This window comes from Balaenoptera borealis, assembly GCF_965194805.1.
Source record: "Balaenoptera borealis genome assembly, chromosome: 4".
NCBI classification, from domain to species: Eukaryota; Metazoa; Chordata; class Mammalia; order Artiodactyla; family Balaenopteridae; genus Balaenoptera; species Balaenoptera borealis.
In genome coordinates, this window is record NC_138861.1 from 86,068,644 (window position 1) to 86,086,184 (window position 17,541).

The 17,541-nt window shown below is 37.4% G+C and overlaps 1 protein-coding gene across 6 annotated transcripts in view; it reads left to right on the forward strand.

The window, feature by feature from the left end:
- The window catches only part of PDS5A (PDS5 cohesin associated factor A), a 129,862-nt gene that overhangs the window by 39,246 nt on the left and 73,075 nt on the right, over positions 1-17,541 (forward strand). For all 6 annotated transcript variants that reach the window (XM_082390464.1, XM_082390461.1, XM_082390459.1 and 3 more), the window contains exons 3-6: positions 10,954-11,157; positions 12,239-12,325; positions 12,880-12,977; positions 17,391-17,517. In XM_082390464.1, coding sequence (XP_082246590.1) covers positions 10,954-11,157; positions 12,239-12,325; positions 12,880-12,977; positions 17,391-17,517 — 516 coding nt within the window. The remainder of the gene's footprint in view (positions 1-10,953; positions 11,158-12,238; positions 12,326-12,879; positions 12,978-17,390; positions 17,518-17,541) is intronic.

A 17,541-nucleotide genomic window follows, 5' to 3' on the forward strand; every position in this document is an offset into this window, starting at 1 on the left:
GAGTATCTTTGTTACGTTAATGAGGTGACTCTTGGCCCCCTTCCTGGATAGCTTCAGGAAGGGACTGGTCACCAAAATGTTGGAGATTTGGAATTTTCAGCCAACTGGGAGGGGTAGGGGGAGGCTAGTGACCTAGCTCAATGAAACGATAATGATTTAGTTAATTATTCCCACATAAGGAAGCCCAGTAAACCTCTGGAAACCAGGAGGAGCTTCCTGGTTGATGAACACATTGATGTGCCAGGAGAGTATTGTGTCAGATCCACCAGGAAAGAACATGGAGGTTCTTCATCCCTGCCTTCTCTCCCCAAGATCTTGACCTATGCGTCTCTTCTGTCTAGCTGTTCCTGAGTTATGTCCTTTATAATAAACCTGTAATCATAAGTATAATGCTTTCAATGAGTTCCGTGAGTCATTCTAGCAAATTACTGAACCTGAGGGTATTGTAGGAAGCCCTAAAGTCATAACTGGCCTATCACAAATGCAGGCGGCCCCCAGGACTTGCATGTGTCATCTGAAGTGCGGAGAGTTTTGTAAAGGAATTTTTTGCTCTTTAACTTGCGGGGTCTGTGCTAACTCCAGGTAGTTAGTGTTAGAACTGAATTGAAATGTAGTACATCCAGTTGGTGTCAGAGAGTTGCTGTCAGGGCAAAACAATTTGACAAGTTTTGACGTACATATATAGCCTTGAAACCATCATCACAATCAAGAAAATGAATGGATCTATCTCCTCCATATGTTTCCTTGTGTCCTTTTTAATCTACCCTGCTCCCCATTTGTGTCTGTCTTCTTTGGCTTTGAACACAGTGGAATTCCCAATTAAATTGGGAATTATATTCCCAATGGAATACTTCTCAGCACTTAAAAAGAATGAATTACTGATATGTACACCATGAATGGATCTCAGATGCATTATGTTAAGGGATAGAGCTAGATCCAAAGAGCAATGTACTGTGTAACTCCATTTATGTGATATTCTGGAATCACAGAATATCACAGATCAGGGGTTGCCAGACAGCACAGATCAGGGGTTGCCAAGGGCTAAGGAAGCAGCTGAGGGTTGACTTCACAGGGACACAAAGGAACTTTTTAGGGCGATGGAAGTAGTCTATGCCTTGATTGTAATGTTGGTTACACAACTGTGTATTTGTCAAAATTCATAGAATAGGACACTAAAAAGTGAATTTTATGTAATTTTACCTCAATAAACCTGTCTTTAAAAAAAAAGGTAAAGGGCTTCCCTGGTGGCGCAGTGGTTGAGAATCTGCCTGCCAATGCAGGAGACACGGGTTCGAGCCCTGGTCTGGGAAGATCCCACATGCCTCAGAGCAGCTGGGCCCGTGAGCCACAATTACTGAGCCTGCGCGTCTGGAGCCTGTGCTCCGCAGCAAGAGAGGCCGCGATAGTGAGAGGCCCGCGCACCGCGATGAAGAGTGGCCCCCGCTTGCCGCAACTGGAGAAGGCTCTCGCACAGAAACGAAGATCCAACACAGCCATAAATAAATAAATAAAGCACACCTAGTATAGTGTAATTTAAAAAAAAAAAATTGATTAAAAAAAAAGGGTAATAAGGGCATATTATAAGCAAGTTAATGCTAGTAAATTCAGTATCCTAAATGAAATAGATATATTTCTGGAAAAATGCAAATTACCGAAACTGACTTAAGATGAAATAGAAAACCTGATAGCTTTATACTGATTTTAACTATTATACATTGCAGGTGATAACTGGTCACTTAGCTTTTGGCAGATGTTGTGATTGATTATCACTCCTGCTCAAGGGCAAGAAATATTCACTTAGGAGCTACTCTATGCTAGACAAAGGGCTAGGCACTCAGGGTACAGTTTTTGTTTTTGTTTTTGTTTTTGGCCGCTCCATACAGCATGAGGGATCTTAGTTCCCCAACCAGGGATGGAACCTGTGCCCCCTGCAGTGGAAGAGCAAAGTCTTAACCATTGGACCGCCAGGGAAGTCCCACCTTATATTGGTTTTATCTTATTTTTAAAATTTTATTTATTTTTGTCTGATTGGGTATTCGTTGCTGCACATGGGCTTTCTCTAGTTGTGGCGAGCAGGGGCTATTCTTCATTGCAGTGTGCCGGCTTTTCATTGCGGTGGCTTCTCTTGTGGCGGAGCACAGGCTCTGGGCATGCGGGCTTCAGTAGTTGTGGCACATGGGCTCAGTATTTGTGGCTCAAGCGCTCTAGAACACAGGCTTAGTAGCTGTGGCGCACGGGCTTAGTTGCTCCGTGGCATGTGGGATCTTCCCGGACCAGGGCTTGAACCCATGTCCCCTGCATTGGCAGGCAGATTCTTAACCACTGCACCACCAGGGAAGTCCCTTTATACTGATTTTAGAAACTAGATTTGCAGCTAAAAACTTTCCCACAAATAAAGACCCAGATGACTTCATTGATGAATTCTATTAAACACTTAAGGAAAAAAGCATACTAGTCCGACACAAACTAAGCGAACAGGAAGAGTGAACACTTCCAGCTCACTTTATATGGCCAATATTACCTTGATACCAAAGCAAAACATATTACAAGAAAAGAAATCTGTAGACCAAGAGCCTAAATGAACAACAAAATATTAGCAGGGGAGATCCAGCCAGCCAAACCAAACAAACCAAAAATAGGAAAAACGAAAAACAAAAAAAAACACCGCACACACGCAAAACACAATGCACCCCCAATGACCACCATGTCAGGTTTATTCCAGGAGTGCAAATTTGGTTCAATATTTGAAAATTAAATCAATTTATTTCCACATATTAACACTAGTGTATATTGGGAAAAACATGTTATCATCCCTACAGATGTGGGAAAAGTATCTGAAAAAAAATACAACACATTCTTCATAAAAACTAACAGCACCTTAGGAATAGAAGGTAAAACTTTCTCAACCTGATAAAAAGGCATCTACAGAAACCCATTAACTTAATACTAATGGTGAAAGACTGAATGCTTTCTAAGATCTCAAAGAGGCAAAAATGTCTGCTCTCACTTTTGTTCAATATCGTGGTTTTGCTAGCACAATAAGGAAAAGAAATAAAAGGCATACAAATTAGAGAAGATAAAATTAAACTGTCCTTATTTGTTAATGATATTGCATTTATAGAAAATCCTGAGAAATGCATAAACAAGCTACTAGAACCAGTAAAGCTGTGTAGCAGTGTGAAGGGCTCAGTATGCAAAAATTGACTGCATCTATGTAATAGGAACCAGCAGTTGGAAAATGCAAAGTTTTTAAAATTTGCAATAGCATCCAAAAAGGTAAATAGTTGGAAGTAACAAAATATACAAGACCAATACACTGAAAACTACATAATAAATGCTGGAAGACATTTTTTTCCACTCAACAAACTTCTATTGAGTATATGTCAAACCAAAGTCTTTGTGCTGAAGGTATAGAAATAAACAGGGTGCAGCCATAGCCCTAGCAGAGACAATAAATAGGAAAGCAGAGAGCACAGTGAGATAAGCATTGTGATGGAAATGTACAGTGTGTGGCAACATAGAGCGTATCCTTCCAGAAGGATGCAGTGATTGTCCCAATATTCAGTCAGTCTGGAAGAGAAAAACCTAAATCAGTAGAGACATATACCGTATTTGTGGATCAGAGAACTCAGTATTATTTTTTTTTTTTTTACAAATAGTGGTTTGTTTGTTTGTTTTTTTAATTATTTATTTATTTATTTATTTATGGCTGTGTTGGGTCTTCGTTTCTGTGCGAGGGCTTTCTCTAGTTGCAGCAAGTGGGGACCACTCTTCATCGCGGTGCGTGGGCCTCTCACTATCGCGGCCTCTCTTGTTGCGGAGCGCAGGCTCAGTAATTGTGGCTCATGGGCCTAGTTGCTCCGCGGCATGTGGGATCTTCCCAGACCAGGGCTCGAACCCGTGTCCCCTGCATTGGCAGGGAGACTCTCAACCACTGCGCCACCAGGGAAGCCCCAAGAACTCAGTATTATTAAAATGTCATTTCTCTTATCATTGTTTTCCTTTGCATGTCCTTGGCCACCAACGGGATTTAGTCCCCCATTTTTTTGGCTATTTGGGTTTCTTTCAAAAAGTGCTTAGTCTAGCAAGTCATTTGTCCATTTTACAATTGGGTTTTCTCTTCCTTATTGAATTGTAGGAATTCTTTACATATACTTAGATAGGTTCTTTGTTGGTTATGCGTGTCACAAGTATCTACTTTCATTAAGTGGCATGTCTTTTTGAAAACTTTAGTGATATCTTTGATGAGTTCACATTAACTTTAATTTATGGAAAGAATCAATCCATAGCTAGTGCTTTTTGTGTCTTGATTTAAGAAATCCTTCCTGCTCAAGATCATAAAGATACTCTTAATTTTTTTTTTGTTGCGTTGGGTCTTCATTGCTGCGTGCGGGCTTTCTCTAGTTGCGGTGAGCGGGAGCTCCTCTTCCTGATGGTGCATGGGTTTCTCATTGTGGTGGCTTCTCTTGTTGCAGAGCACGGGCTCTAGGTGCGCGGGCTTCAGTAATTGTGGCACCCAGCCTCAGTAGTTTTGGCACACGGGCTTAGCTGTTCCGCGGCATGTGGGATCTTCCTGGACCAGGGCTGGAACCTGTGTCCCCTGCATTGGCAGGCGGATTCTTAACCAATGCGCCACCAGGGAAGTCCCTCTTATTATGAATTTATTTATTTTATTTATTTATTTTTGGCTGCGTTGGGTCTTTGCTGCTGTGCGTGGGCTTTCTCAAGTTGCGGAGAGTGGGGGCTACTCTTCCTTGCGGTGCACGGGCTTCTCATTGCAGTGGCTTCTCTTGTTGTGAACCCTGGGCTCTAGGGGCGTGGGCTTCAGTAGTTGTGGTACACGGACTCAGTAGTTGTGGCTCGTGGACTCTACAGCTCAGGCTCAGTAGTTGTGGTGCACAGGCTTAGTTGCTCTGCAACATGTGGGATCTTCCCGGACCAGGGAACGAACCTGTGACCGCTGCATTGGCAGGCGGATTCTTTTTTTTTTTTTTTAATTTTCTTTTATTTTATTTGTTTATTATTTTTGGCTGCATTGGGTCTTCGTTGCTATACGCAGGCTTTCTCTAGTTGTGGTGAGCGGGGGCTACTCTTTGTTGTGGTGCGTGGGCTTCTCATTGCGGTGGCTTCTCTTGTTGTGGAGCACGGGCTGTAGGCGCGCGGGCTTCAGTAGTTGCGGTGCGTGGGCTCAGTAGTTGTGGCTCACGGGCTCTAGAGCGCAGGCTCAGCAGTTGTGGCACACGGGCTTAGTTGTTCCGTGGCATGTGGGATCTTCACGGACCAGGGCTTGAACCTGTGTTCCCTGCATTGGCAGGCAGATTCTTAACCACTGCGCCACCAGTGAAGTCCGGCAGGCGGATTCTTAATCACTGTGCCACCAGGGAAGTCCCCCTCTTAATTTTTAAAAAATTTCTTAGATGTCCCTTTCAAATTTTGATTTTCATCCCACTGGGAATTAATTTTTTTTGGTAGGTTCTAAAGTGGTCTGTCTTTACCATTACTTTTGGGTGTGGAAAATGTTATTGATATTTTCTGTAGTATGGTTTAGGAGTATGTGCTGTAAAAATCCTCATTAACATTTTGAAGGCTCTCTGGATTTTTTTTTTTTTAATGGGATTTATTTATTTATTTATTTATTTATTTATTTATTTATTTATTTATTTATTTATTTATTTATTTATTTATTTATTTATTTATTTATTTATTTATTTATTTATTTATTTATTTATTTATTTATTTATTTATTTATTTATTTATTTATTTATTTATTTATTTATTTATTTATTTATTTATTTATTTATTTATTTATTTATTTATTTATTTATTTATTTATTTATGGCTGTGTTGGGTCTTCGTTTCTGTGCGAGGGCTTTCTCTAGTTGCGGCAAGTGGGGGCCTCTCTTCATCACGGTGCGCGGGCCTCTCACTATCACGGCCTGTCTTGTTGCGGCGCACAGGCTCCAGATGCACAGGCTCAGTAATTGTGGCTCACGGGCCTAGTTGCTCCGCGGCATGTGGGATCTCCCCATACCAGGGCTCGAACCCGTGTCCCCTGCATTGGCAGGCAGATTCTCAACCACTGCGCCACCAGGGAAGCCTGGCTCTCTGGATTTTAATGATGTTCAGTTTATTGAATTATTTTCTTCATAATCTTTTATACCTAATTAAAGAAAACTATTTAAGTATAAAAGAAATGGCAAAACAGCTTTTCAGAATAATTTGTCTGCCTGAAAAGTTGGCTGTGCTGACATTTTTCCTTTGAAATATTTCTAACAATTTGCAAATTGTTGATTTGAGGACCACATAGACATGTTTTGCTTGTCCCTCACAATGGTATGAACTTTTTGGAGTTGCTGAAATTCTCAAGTCAGATGATTTCACTTAACGTTTTATTGTGTCCTGATCAACTGAATGATTTTGCAGTACTAGGTCTGCATTCTCACCTGGCAACAATTAGCTGAAACCAGCTCTTGTCTTTGGATGGGGCATGTGCTCTCCATTTCTCCCGAGTGGTTATTTCCAGTTCCCTCCCCTTGAGTTGTGACCCCTGCTATAGACCTATGTTTAGACTATATTTACTTAAAAGTTCTAAACAAATTTCGAGCAACAGACATAATATACTGATTGAGTGTCTAGAACTGATGAAATTTTTTGCAGAATGGTAGGGACATATGGATCATATTTTTTAAAATATTCATAATGTATATTATCAGAGTAAATGTTAAAAAGGCATTTCATGAATTTTAAGAAATTTTTATTGAAGTATAGTTGATTTACAGTGTTGTGTTAATTTCTGCTGTACAGCAAAGTGATTCAGTTATACATATACTTTTTCATATTCTTTTCCATTATGGTTTATCACAGGATATTGGACCTTGTTGTTGATCCATTCTATATAAACTAGTTTGCATCTGCTAATCCCAAACTCCCAATCCTACCCCCTGCAAAGCTTCCTAGCTTTTATGAGGGGTAGCAGTGGTTTACAAACTTATTTTAGTCTTAGGATATTTTACCGCCCAAATATGGAAGGTCAATATATAAAGCTAATGAAAAGCCAGCTGCTCAGAAGCAAGCAACTGAGAGACCCTGTGCATGTGCCTGTCACACCACTCCTTTTGGCTGTCTTCTTTTGTTGCCTCTACCAGGGCTACTAGGAACCTCAAAGTTGGAACATGGTTGAAACAGGTGTTCTGGAAAATCTCCCAAGTAGCTCAAGTCATATTGGAAACTTGCACCCCAAACCTTAAAAACAAAAGTTCGTTTTACCTAATCAAATTGCCTCCTTATAATTTTGTAATATTTCAGACATTCATAGGGAATAATAAGACAAACATTTATGTACCTACCACTCACCTTTATCAAATCTTAACATTTTACTTTGTTGCTTTGGTTTTTTTTTTTTTAATTGGAGTATAGTTGATTTACAATGTTGTGTTAGTTTCTGTTGTACAGCAAAGTGAATCAGTTACACATATACATATATCCACTGTTTTTTTAGATTCTGTTCTCATATAGGTCATTACAGAGTATTGAGTAGAGTTCCTTGTGCTACATAGTAGGTCCTTATTAGTTATCTATTTTATATATAGTAGTGTGTATATGTCAATCCCAATCTCCCAATTTATTGTTCTCCGCCTTTCCCCCCTGGTAACTATAAGATTGTTTTCTACATCTGTGACTCTATTTCTGTTTTGTAGATAAGTTCATTTGTACCATTTTTTTAGATTCCACATATAAGTGATATCATATGGTATTTGTCTTTCTCCATCTGACTTACTTCACTCAGTATGACAGTCTCGGTACATCTGTGTTGCTGCAAATGGTATTATTTTATTCTTTTTTTGTGGCTGAGTATTATTCCATTGTATATATGTACCACGTTTCTTTATCCATTCCTCTGTCAATGGCATTTAGGTTGCTTCCGTGTCGTGGCTATTGTAAACAGTGCTGCAGTAAACATTGGGGTGTGTGTATCTTTTCAAATTGTGGTTTTCTCCGGGTCATGAATTTTAGTGTTCTTTCAAAAAAAAAGTTTGCGGTCTTCCCTGGTGGCGCAGTGGTTGAGAATCTGCCTGCTAATGCAGGGGACACGGGTTCGAGCCCTGGGCTGGGAAGATCCCACATGCCGTGGAGCAACTAGGCCCGTGAGCCACAACTACTGAGCCTGCGCGGCTGGAGCCTGTGCTCCGCAACAAGAGAGGCCGCGATAGTGAGAGGCCCACGCACCGCGATGAAGAGTGGCCCCCGCTTGCCGCAACTAGAGAAAGCCCTGACACAGAAACGAAGACCCAACATAGCCAAAAATTAATTAATTAATTAATTAATTAAAAAAAAAAAGTTTGCAAGCTCACTATGTGCCAGTCGTGTTCTAGTCATTGAGGATACAACTGTTAACAAAACAGATAAAAATTCTTTTCCTGACAAGAGTTAGGTGAAAGAAACAAATGACTTCTAAAACTGGAAAACATTTTTCTCAGCTATATGTTAATGTTAAAATCAAGTGGAATAAACACAAATATTTCAAAACATGTTAAAAGAAATAAAGCTCTGGATGAAGTAATAATAGTGTAATAAGAAATAATAATTTTAAAAAGAACATCTGGTCCTTGGGAATTCGCTAGGATTCAAAACTTTCAGAAGGGAATGCACCACACACATTGTCATAAAATATAGAGAAGTATAATATGAATGGCTTAACCTGGGAAAAACAACACAGATGTGGATGACTGTAAATCACTATGCCATATGCATTTCTGACTTAAAAGGTTTTAAAGTAGAATTAGAATACTTTATAAATGTGATTTTATTTCCATATTATTAACATCTCTATATCAAACTAGTGATGCACAGATAAATATGTCCTATTAAAATCAGAAAAAGAGGGCTTCCCTGGTGGCACAGTGGTTAAGAATCCGCCTGCCAAAGCGGGGGACACGGGTTCGAGCCCTGGTCCGGGAAGATCCCACATGCCGCGGAGCAACTAAGCCCGTGCGCCACAACTACTGAGCCCGCGCGCCTAGAGCCCACGCTCCGCAACAGGAGAAGCCACCGCAATGAGAAGCCTGCGCACCTCAACAAAGAGTAGCCCCCGCTCGCCGCAACTAGAGAAAGCCCGCGCACAGCAACGAAGACCCAACACAGCCAAAAATAAATAAATTAAATAAATAAATTTTAAAAAATAAATAAATAAATAAATTTTTAAAAATAAAATCAGAAAAAGAATAATACATCTTCCCCGCCCCCAATTAATATTTAACATTATTTGTTAAAATTTTTTTTAAAAGACAAGTCTTATTTGGTGAGCTTTCAACTATTAATATATGTATGTTTGTCCCATATCATGTGGTAAATGTGTTCTTTTTTAATTTTGACTTTTGCGTCTGATATAATTTCTGACTTGGAAAAGTTGCAAGAATAGTAGAGAGCTCCTGTATTCTCTAGATGTTGACTGTTTCCACTTTTACTGTTCCCTTCCTCCTTCCCCACCCCCAAGCTCTGTATGAGCACAAAGCCATTTATAACAAAATCACCGAATTCAGTTCTTTAAGATGCCATTCCTGACGTTTGTATTTAGGCTCATAAGGAATAGTGATTTACAGTCATCCTCATCTGTGTTGTTTTTTCCAGGTTAGGTCATTCATACTATACCTGTCTATATTTTAGGACAGTGTATGTTATACATTAAAATTGGATTATAATTAGAAAACCAGTCAGTGGGATTTACTCTCGTAACAGAATTAGGTGGAAAATATCACTTCAGTAGACACAGAAAAAAGTATTTGAAAAAACCCAGCACTTACGATAAAAAGTCTTGTCAAAATAGAAAAAGAAGTACAACTTCAGTATTTGAGAATGGTGACTGGTTAGGTTAAGTCTGATTTATTTAAAGAAAAATTTTGATGGCATGAGGAAATAATCATGTTTGGATAAATGAATAAGGAATGACTATATGGTTATATGCATCTTTACAGAGAAAACAGACCAGCATAAAATACACAAAAACGTAAAATAGTGCTTATTTTCTGGGGTTGATAAATTATGGATTTTTTTCATTATACTTTTTTTGCCTTTTAGAGTGATTCTAAAATGTGCATTTGTTAATTTTGTAACCATAAATAAGAACAGAGGTTATTTTATAATTAAGGCTTTTAATCAGAAGTACAACTACATAAAAATATTTAAACATGGCTTTCTATTGTGAATTGCAAAACCCATTAAAGTGTGAAATGAAATAGTTTTAAGGAGCCTAAATCAAGGCAGCTTTGATGATAAAATGTACAAGAAACATAATTGATGAGGTTGTAAAATATCAAATGATTTGCTTATCCATATGAAGCCATGAACTTTTTACCTGGGCTAGATATAATATTAATAACGGGAGTCTTTAGTTCTTCATAAACCTGGTACAAATGCAGATAGTGTATCTATCAGTAATCCAAAAGTTGGTATTTGTTCACGCTTGTAATCTTTACTCGAATTCTTTTTATTTATTTATGTATTTATTTATGTATTTATTTATTTATTTATGGCTGTGTTGGGTCTCCGTTTCTGTGTGAGGGCTTTCTCTAGTTGCGGCAAGCGGGGGCCACTCTTCATCGCGGTGCGCGGTCCTCTCACTATCGCGGCCTCTCTTGTTGCAGAGCACAGGCTCCAGACGCGCAGGCTCAGTAATTGTGGCTCACGGGCCCAGCTGCTCCGCTGCATGTGGGATCCTCCCAGACCAGGGCTCGAACCCGTGTCCCCTGCATTGGCAGGCAGATTCTCAACCACTGCGCCACCAGGGAAAACCTTTACTCGAATTCTTAAATGAAGATGTACAAAAATTGATTGTGAATCCTCTGATGGTAACTGATTGCTAGTCTGTGTTGTAATGGAAGATGATTAAATATGTATACTCCACTGGCTTCTAAATATCAAGAGTTGATTATATTTTTCTTCTGTATATTTTTGCAGATGGTAGTCAAAACTTTTATGGATATGGATCAGGATTCAGAAGATGAAAAACAGCAGTATCTCCCACTAGCCTTGCATCTAGCATCTGAATTTTTTCTCAGGAATCCCAATAAAGATGTGCGTCTCCTTGTAGCATGCTGTTTGGCTGACATCTTTAGAATCTATGCCCCAGAAGCTCCATATACTTCCCACGATAAACTTAAGGTAAATACAATCTTTACAAAATTGGTTTACTTTTATAGTTTAGCTTACTACCCTTAGGAACATAGGTTTCATTTTAATCATCCTGTGACCGTAAGAAGATTATATCATAAGTTCTAAAACTAATTAATTATTCATTCAATTAATATTGAGTATCCACAAAAATGATCGGTATTTTTATGTGGCATTAAAAGGTGTGGATCAAAACTAGTCCCTATCAGCTCATATCTAACCTTCAGGAATATCCATCTCAAAGCCCAGATGGCTGAATTGAAGGGATGGTGGATGAATGACACTTTTAAAAACAACTATATAACAGAATTTACACATTCAAATGACTGTTTTCCCCTGCAAGTTATATTATATGCAAAACTGTATGCTCATCTTGATGGTTCTGCCTTTGTTTGAAATGTTTGAGGAACTCCTCTTTTGAGTTGATCTCTTGAGCTGATTTCATATTTTGAATACTTTTATACTTTAATCCTTTGGATTGCTTTCTTTTAAATAGTCCTAAAAATCAGTTTGTTCCATATTGATACTATTTGGGGTTAAAACTTCTAAAGAAAGCGTATTAAGAAATGGAGCACTATTGTTGTGGAAAGTACAACCCTTGGACCAGTCTATTATTGCTTTTGTTCCACACAACTTTATAGTCACTCATCAAATTCAAAACTAGGTACTGAAAATTACTATTTAATTTGGGAAATTATAATGGAAGACTCATATCCAGGTACTTAAACTGAAGATAACTGCCATAATACAAGATGAAGATAGTGAATAAAGTGGAAGTTCTGTACTAGAAGGGTAGCAAGATATAGAACCTATGGTCCTCTCAGAATGAGAAAGCCTAAAGATTTGTGGCAGTAATAATCTTTATTTTTGCTTCTAAAGAATATAATTTTAAGTGATTTGCTTTTATCCAGATATTTTAAGTAATGGACTAGGCCAGTCCCAAGTCATTGGCTAAAGGAGAATTTTCTTTTATTGTCTATAATGGAGAATATATATTACAGACTATTAGTGTATTGTGAAAGTGATAAATATTTGTATCTAAATTAATATGTTTTATCATTTTTTAAAACAGGACATATTTTTGTTTATTACCAGACAATTAAAGGGTTTGGAGGATACAAAGAGCCCGCAGTTTAATAGATACTTTTATTTATTAGAGGTAAACAAATTTTATTTAATAAATATCACACTATTTCATGTTGTAGAAAATTCTTTATAGTAACTTTATAATGTAAAATGAATCTTTTTTTTGTTTGTTTTATATGAAGCCCACTTAAGAAAATGTCATTTACAATCTTTTTTTTTTTTTTTTTTTTTTTTTTGCTCCTCATATCCTGAAAAGATAAAGCATATTCTACTGGCAAAGCTGTTCTATTATTTGAAACTTTATTTTTATATTTCTGTTTTTATTCTTTTCTAATCCCAAAAGAGATTAAGTTGAATTAATTTTCACTGTGCCTTATATTTTGTATGTATATATGTGTTACTAGCCTCTGACAGTTTAGTATTTTTCAATTAGAGAAGGTTAATGCCAGCAGATACGTCTTTTTAAAGATCAGAGTACGACTGTTTGAACAATTGTAATTTTGTATGTTGGCCCATTATAAGCTTTACTATAGATTTATAATTCTAAAAATTAAATTTTATTAATGAGCTTGCTTTTTTGTAACTTTTATGTATGTGTAAATAATTTTATTTATTTATTTATTTAAGAATTTAGCTTGGGTTAAATCATATAACATCTGCTTTGAATTGGAAGATTGCAATGAAATTTTTATTCAGCTTTTTAGGACTCTCTTCTCAGTGATCAAGTAAGTTATTTTTTAAGCATCTGTCTCTTTTTCTTGCTCTGTGTATTGAAATATCATGTACTGTGCATTTACTAAGATCTTTTAGTTAAAAGGAAATGTTTTCCTTAGAAGAGTTAACATAAAGAGGAAAATAAAAAATTCTGTTGTCTGAAACCTGCCTTTGTCCTTATATTACCATTTTAAATTATGGTATCAATTGTATAGGTTGACTCTTGTAAAGCAAGCGGTATGAGACCTTATATTATAATGAAGTACTAAATTATGACGTGGAAATTTTAAGTATTGTAAGTATCGTTAGTGAGTGCTGGGAGGCATAATAGCTCAGCGGTTAAGTATACTGACTTTGATATCGTCTCATTTTACAGCTAAAAAAAATCGTAAGCATTGCTCTTTCCTTATAGAAATAGGGGCATTCATGTACAGAGGAGTTTGGTGGCTTGCCGGGGCACAAATTACTGAACAGGAGAGCCAAAACTGATTTCAATCCAGTGTTTCATTCTGGGTGTGTGTGTGAGTGTGTGTGGTGTGTGTGTGGTGTGTGTGTGTGTAAACCAAGCATTGTTATGAGATGTGTTCTGCAACATTACATTATATGCAAACATAATATATGTCAAATATATTTTAAATTTTCTAGTAGCCACATTAAGAAAGGTAAAAAGAAACAAGTGAAATTTATTTGAATAATATACTTTATTTCACATTATCCAAAAGCATTATTATTTCAACATAAGGCTCTATTCAGACTTTATCTTCAATAGCCAAATGGCTGTTGGATAACAGCTTCTGTATTGGACAGCACATTTCTAAAGTTTCCTGTAGATTTCTTATGAATACTTTAACATGTTTTTCTTTTCCTTAGATAGAATGGTAGGAAGAGAATTAACCTGGAATAAACAGGAAAGGACTGGACCAACCTGGTCTAGTGATAGAAGCTTATAAAAAAACTGCATGAGAAAAAGCTTCCTGTGGCAACTAACTGAAGGCCCTTAAATAAAAGATAAAATGTATAAACTTTACCTTTGTGTTACTTAGCTTTTGCTGCATAACAAAGTAACCCACAACTTGGTAGTTTAAAACAGATTCCATTTTATTTTGCTCATGATTCTGCTTGTCAGTTCTTTCTTTCTGGGCTGGACTTGCTCCTGTATTTGCAGTCAGTTAGCAGGACATCTGGCAGTTGGCTGAGGTAATAGGACAACTGGGTCACGTGTCACTCTCTCGTCATCCTGCAGGCTAGTTCAGACCTCTTCTTATGCTGACTGGGTTTCAAATGTAGCAAGAAGGGCACACCCCACCACACAAGCACTTTTTAAGACCTCTGCACACTTCATGTTTACTTATATTTCATTGGCCAAGCAAGGTACATAGGCAAGCCCACATTCAAAGGTTGGTTAGGTAGACTCCATATTTTGTTGGACGGAGCAGCATTTTAAAGGCTTGTGCATACAGAGATGGGAACAGTTTGTGGCCATTGTTTGCATTCTACGACATATTTGCAGTTTTTTCTTTTAATATTAAAATCATCAACAAAATGAAAAAAAAAAAATGCCTGACTTGTCATTCTTCCCATTTTGTGACCTTGGTTATCCACTTAAGTCCGCTTCCCACTCTGCAGTTATACTTCTTTCCTCTATTACTTTTACATACAATCCTATCAATATTTTTCTTTACTGACTCTGAAGATCTAAGTTTATTGTTGACCTAATTATCTAATTGAAAGAATTCACAATGAGGTATCAGTAAATAAAGGACTTGCCTTTTGATAGAGGAGTTTATTGATTTGTATTTACTGACACATTTACCATATATCTGGTATTCTTCATTCCTTCACATATATGCAGATTTCCATCTGGTATTATTTTACTTTACTCTGAAGGACTTCCTTTAACATTTCCTATAGTTCAAGGCTGCTGTTGACAGAATTATTTCAGTTTTTATATGTCTGAAAAAGTCTTTATTCCACCTTCATTTTTGAAAGTTATTTTCATGGTATGAATTTCAGGTTAATAGACTTTTTTTTTTTTCTCTTTCAGTACTGTTAAAGATGTTTCCTGCATCTTTTTCTGGCTTGCATTGTTTCTAATGATAAGTTTTGTCATTTTAAATCTTTGTTCCTCTGTAAATAATGTATCTTCTTTTTCTTTACCCACCCAAGATTTTCTCTGTATTACTGGTATTAAACAATTTGATTATGATGTCCCATTGTGGATGGAGCTCATAGAGCTGCTTGGATATGTGGGTTTACCGATTACTCTGTTAGATGCCCTGTGAGTTATAAGATTTTCCACTGTAGTTGGAACATGCACATTGTTAAGACCTGTGTGAATTCCAGGAATTATTCCCTCTACTCCTTTCAGGTGGTACCTTCCCCAAACTCAAGAAATTTCCTCACCTGCATGTGCTAATCACTAAGCACCTGAAGACTCGGGGAGGTGGGGGTGGGGGTACCCTCTGTGAGCTTGTTCTCTGAGTAGCTCTCTCCCCTCTGGTATTCTGCCCTGCAAGCTATAGTCTCCCCAGACTCAGGAAAAGCATTAGGCTTTGCTAGGATCTTCTCTTACCACACTGAAGCCTGGAAACTTTACCAAGTAGGAAAAGTAAGCTGGGAAAATTGTTCCCTTCTTTCAGCAGCATGTGTATAATGTCTGATATCTGAAAACTGTTATTTCTTAGGTTTTGTCCAGGTTTTTAGTTGTTCAAGTAGGAGAGTAAATCTTACCCCCATTTTTTTTTTTTAATACTTTATTTATTTATTTATTTATTTATGGCTGTGTTGGGTCTCTTAGTTTTCGTGTGAGGGCTTTCTCTAGTTGCAGCAAGTGGGGGCCACTCTTCATCGCGGTGCGCGGGCCTTTCACTATCGTGGCCCCTCCCGTTGCGGGGCACAGGCTCCAGACGCGCAGGCTCAGTAGTTGTGGCTCACGGGCCCAGTCGCTCCGCGGCATGTGGGATCCTCCCAGACCAGGGCTCGAACCCGTGTCCCCTGCATTAGCAGGCAGATTCTCAACCACTGTGCCACCAGGGAAGCCCTTACCCCCATTATTGAAGCTTGGGCTGGAACTTGTGGAAATAATTTTTAAGTCCATTTTTCATTTCGCTTTCCTTCACTCCTTTCCTATCATCAAGTGCATATGGATCTGAGAGCTATATACTCTTTTCATTCTTTTGCATCAAGCTGAATATCTGTTCTTCTTCACCCCCTACCACACACACACATCCCACTATATAATTGATCTTTCACAATCTTGGCCTATAGTAAACAAGATACTTAAGAGAGGATATGCAAAAGGGGTATCTTTCTACACTGTAGAAAACTGTATCTAACGATGGGACAATTTTTCTACCAACTTTATAAATTTTTTCATCTTTGATTTTACAACTAAGTGTCCAACAGGTGTATTATACATTATTTCAAACTAATTTTTTTAAAATTATAGGTAAGAAATACATAAATGAAATAACATTTAGTTTAGTCTTAATTTAAACTTCCCTGTGTCTGTAGTAGTACAACTAAGTTATATCATTATCTTGATGTGTCTTTGCATATATATTCTGATAAATGTGAAAATGGACAGGTCAAGTCTTCAGTTAAGATGCAGTAAGAGAGGGAGAAGCCTAGATGCTCTACTAATTTATAACAATTTTGTAGCCAGTCTTTTTGGGTATGTTTGTATCAGCAGTAGAGATATTTATTGAGGAGGCCCACATTGACTCTATACTGGCTAAGGAAGCAGTACTGAAACTGATTCTTGGCTTTTTACCTTATTGATTTTTCATTTGTTTGAAATTCCTTGAGAGATAGCAGGATGACATTTTCAGAACCTTCTAGTCATAAGTTCTGGTAAGCATTTTATATCAGACTTTGAGTTCTCAGTATTGTTGAACTAAAAAAAAAAGTCCAGCGGCAAAGATATAGAAGTGTTGACTTAGGCTTTTTTTGTGTGTTTATAGTTCTGCCTTATTTGGGGGAATTATTAAGATCAAAAAGGATAAAAAGGATGAAAAACTGCCTACCTTCATTATCTTGTACATTTTTTTTGTTTCCTTAAAATTTTATCACCTTTTAAAATCCAGGGGCATGTAAGCAAAGATGTCCTTTCTTTGAAGTTGACATTTTTGTTCAGTTGAATTTAACTCACTCTTTGAATTGTAATTGTATAGGGGCTTAATTAAATTTAAAGGTTTTTGTTTTTTGTAAAATACTTTACAATGATATCTTAGTAGCTGTTGTAATAATCAACAAAGGGAGAAAGTAAATATAGAGCAGCCAAAGTTTCTTTGCCGTTACTGGCATGGTTCACTCAATCAGGTGAAAATCCTTTTACATTTGAGATAGTTGTTTTAAACTGAGAAGTTTAATTTTCTTTTGTAAGCCTAATTTTTTTTTCTTTTTTTCTTCCTCTTGTTTTAAAGCAATAGCCACAATAAGAAGGTACAAATGCACATGCTAGACTTGATGAGTTCTATCATCATGGAAGGTGATGGAGTTACTCAAGAATTATTGGACTCCATTCTTATTAACCTCATTCCTGCACATAAGGTCTGTATAGTGTGAAGATATTAA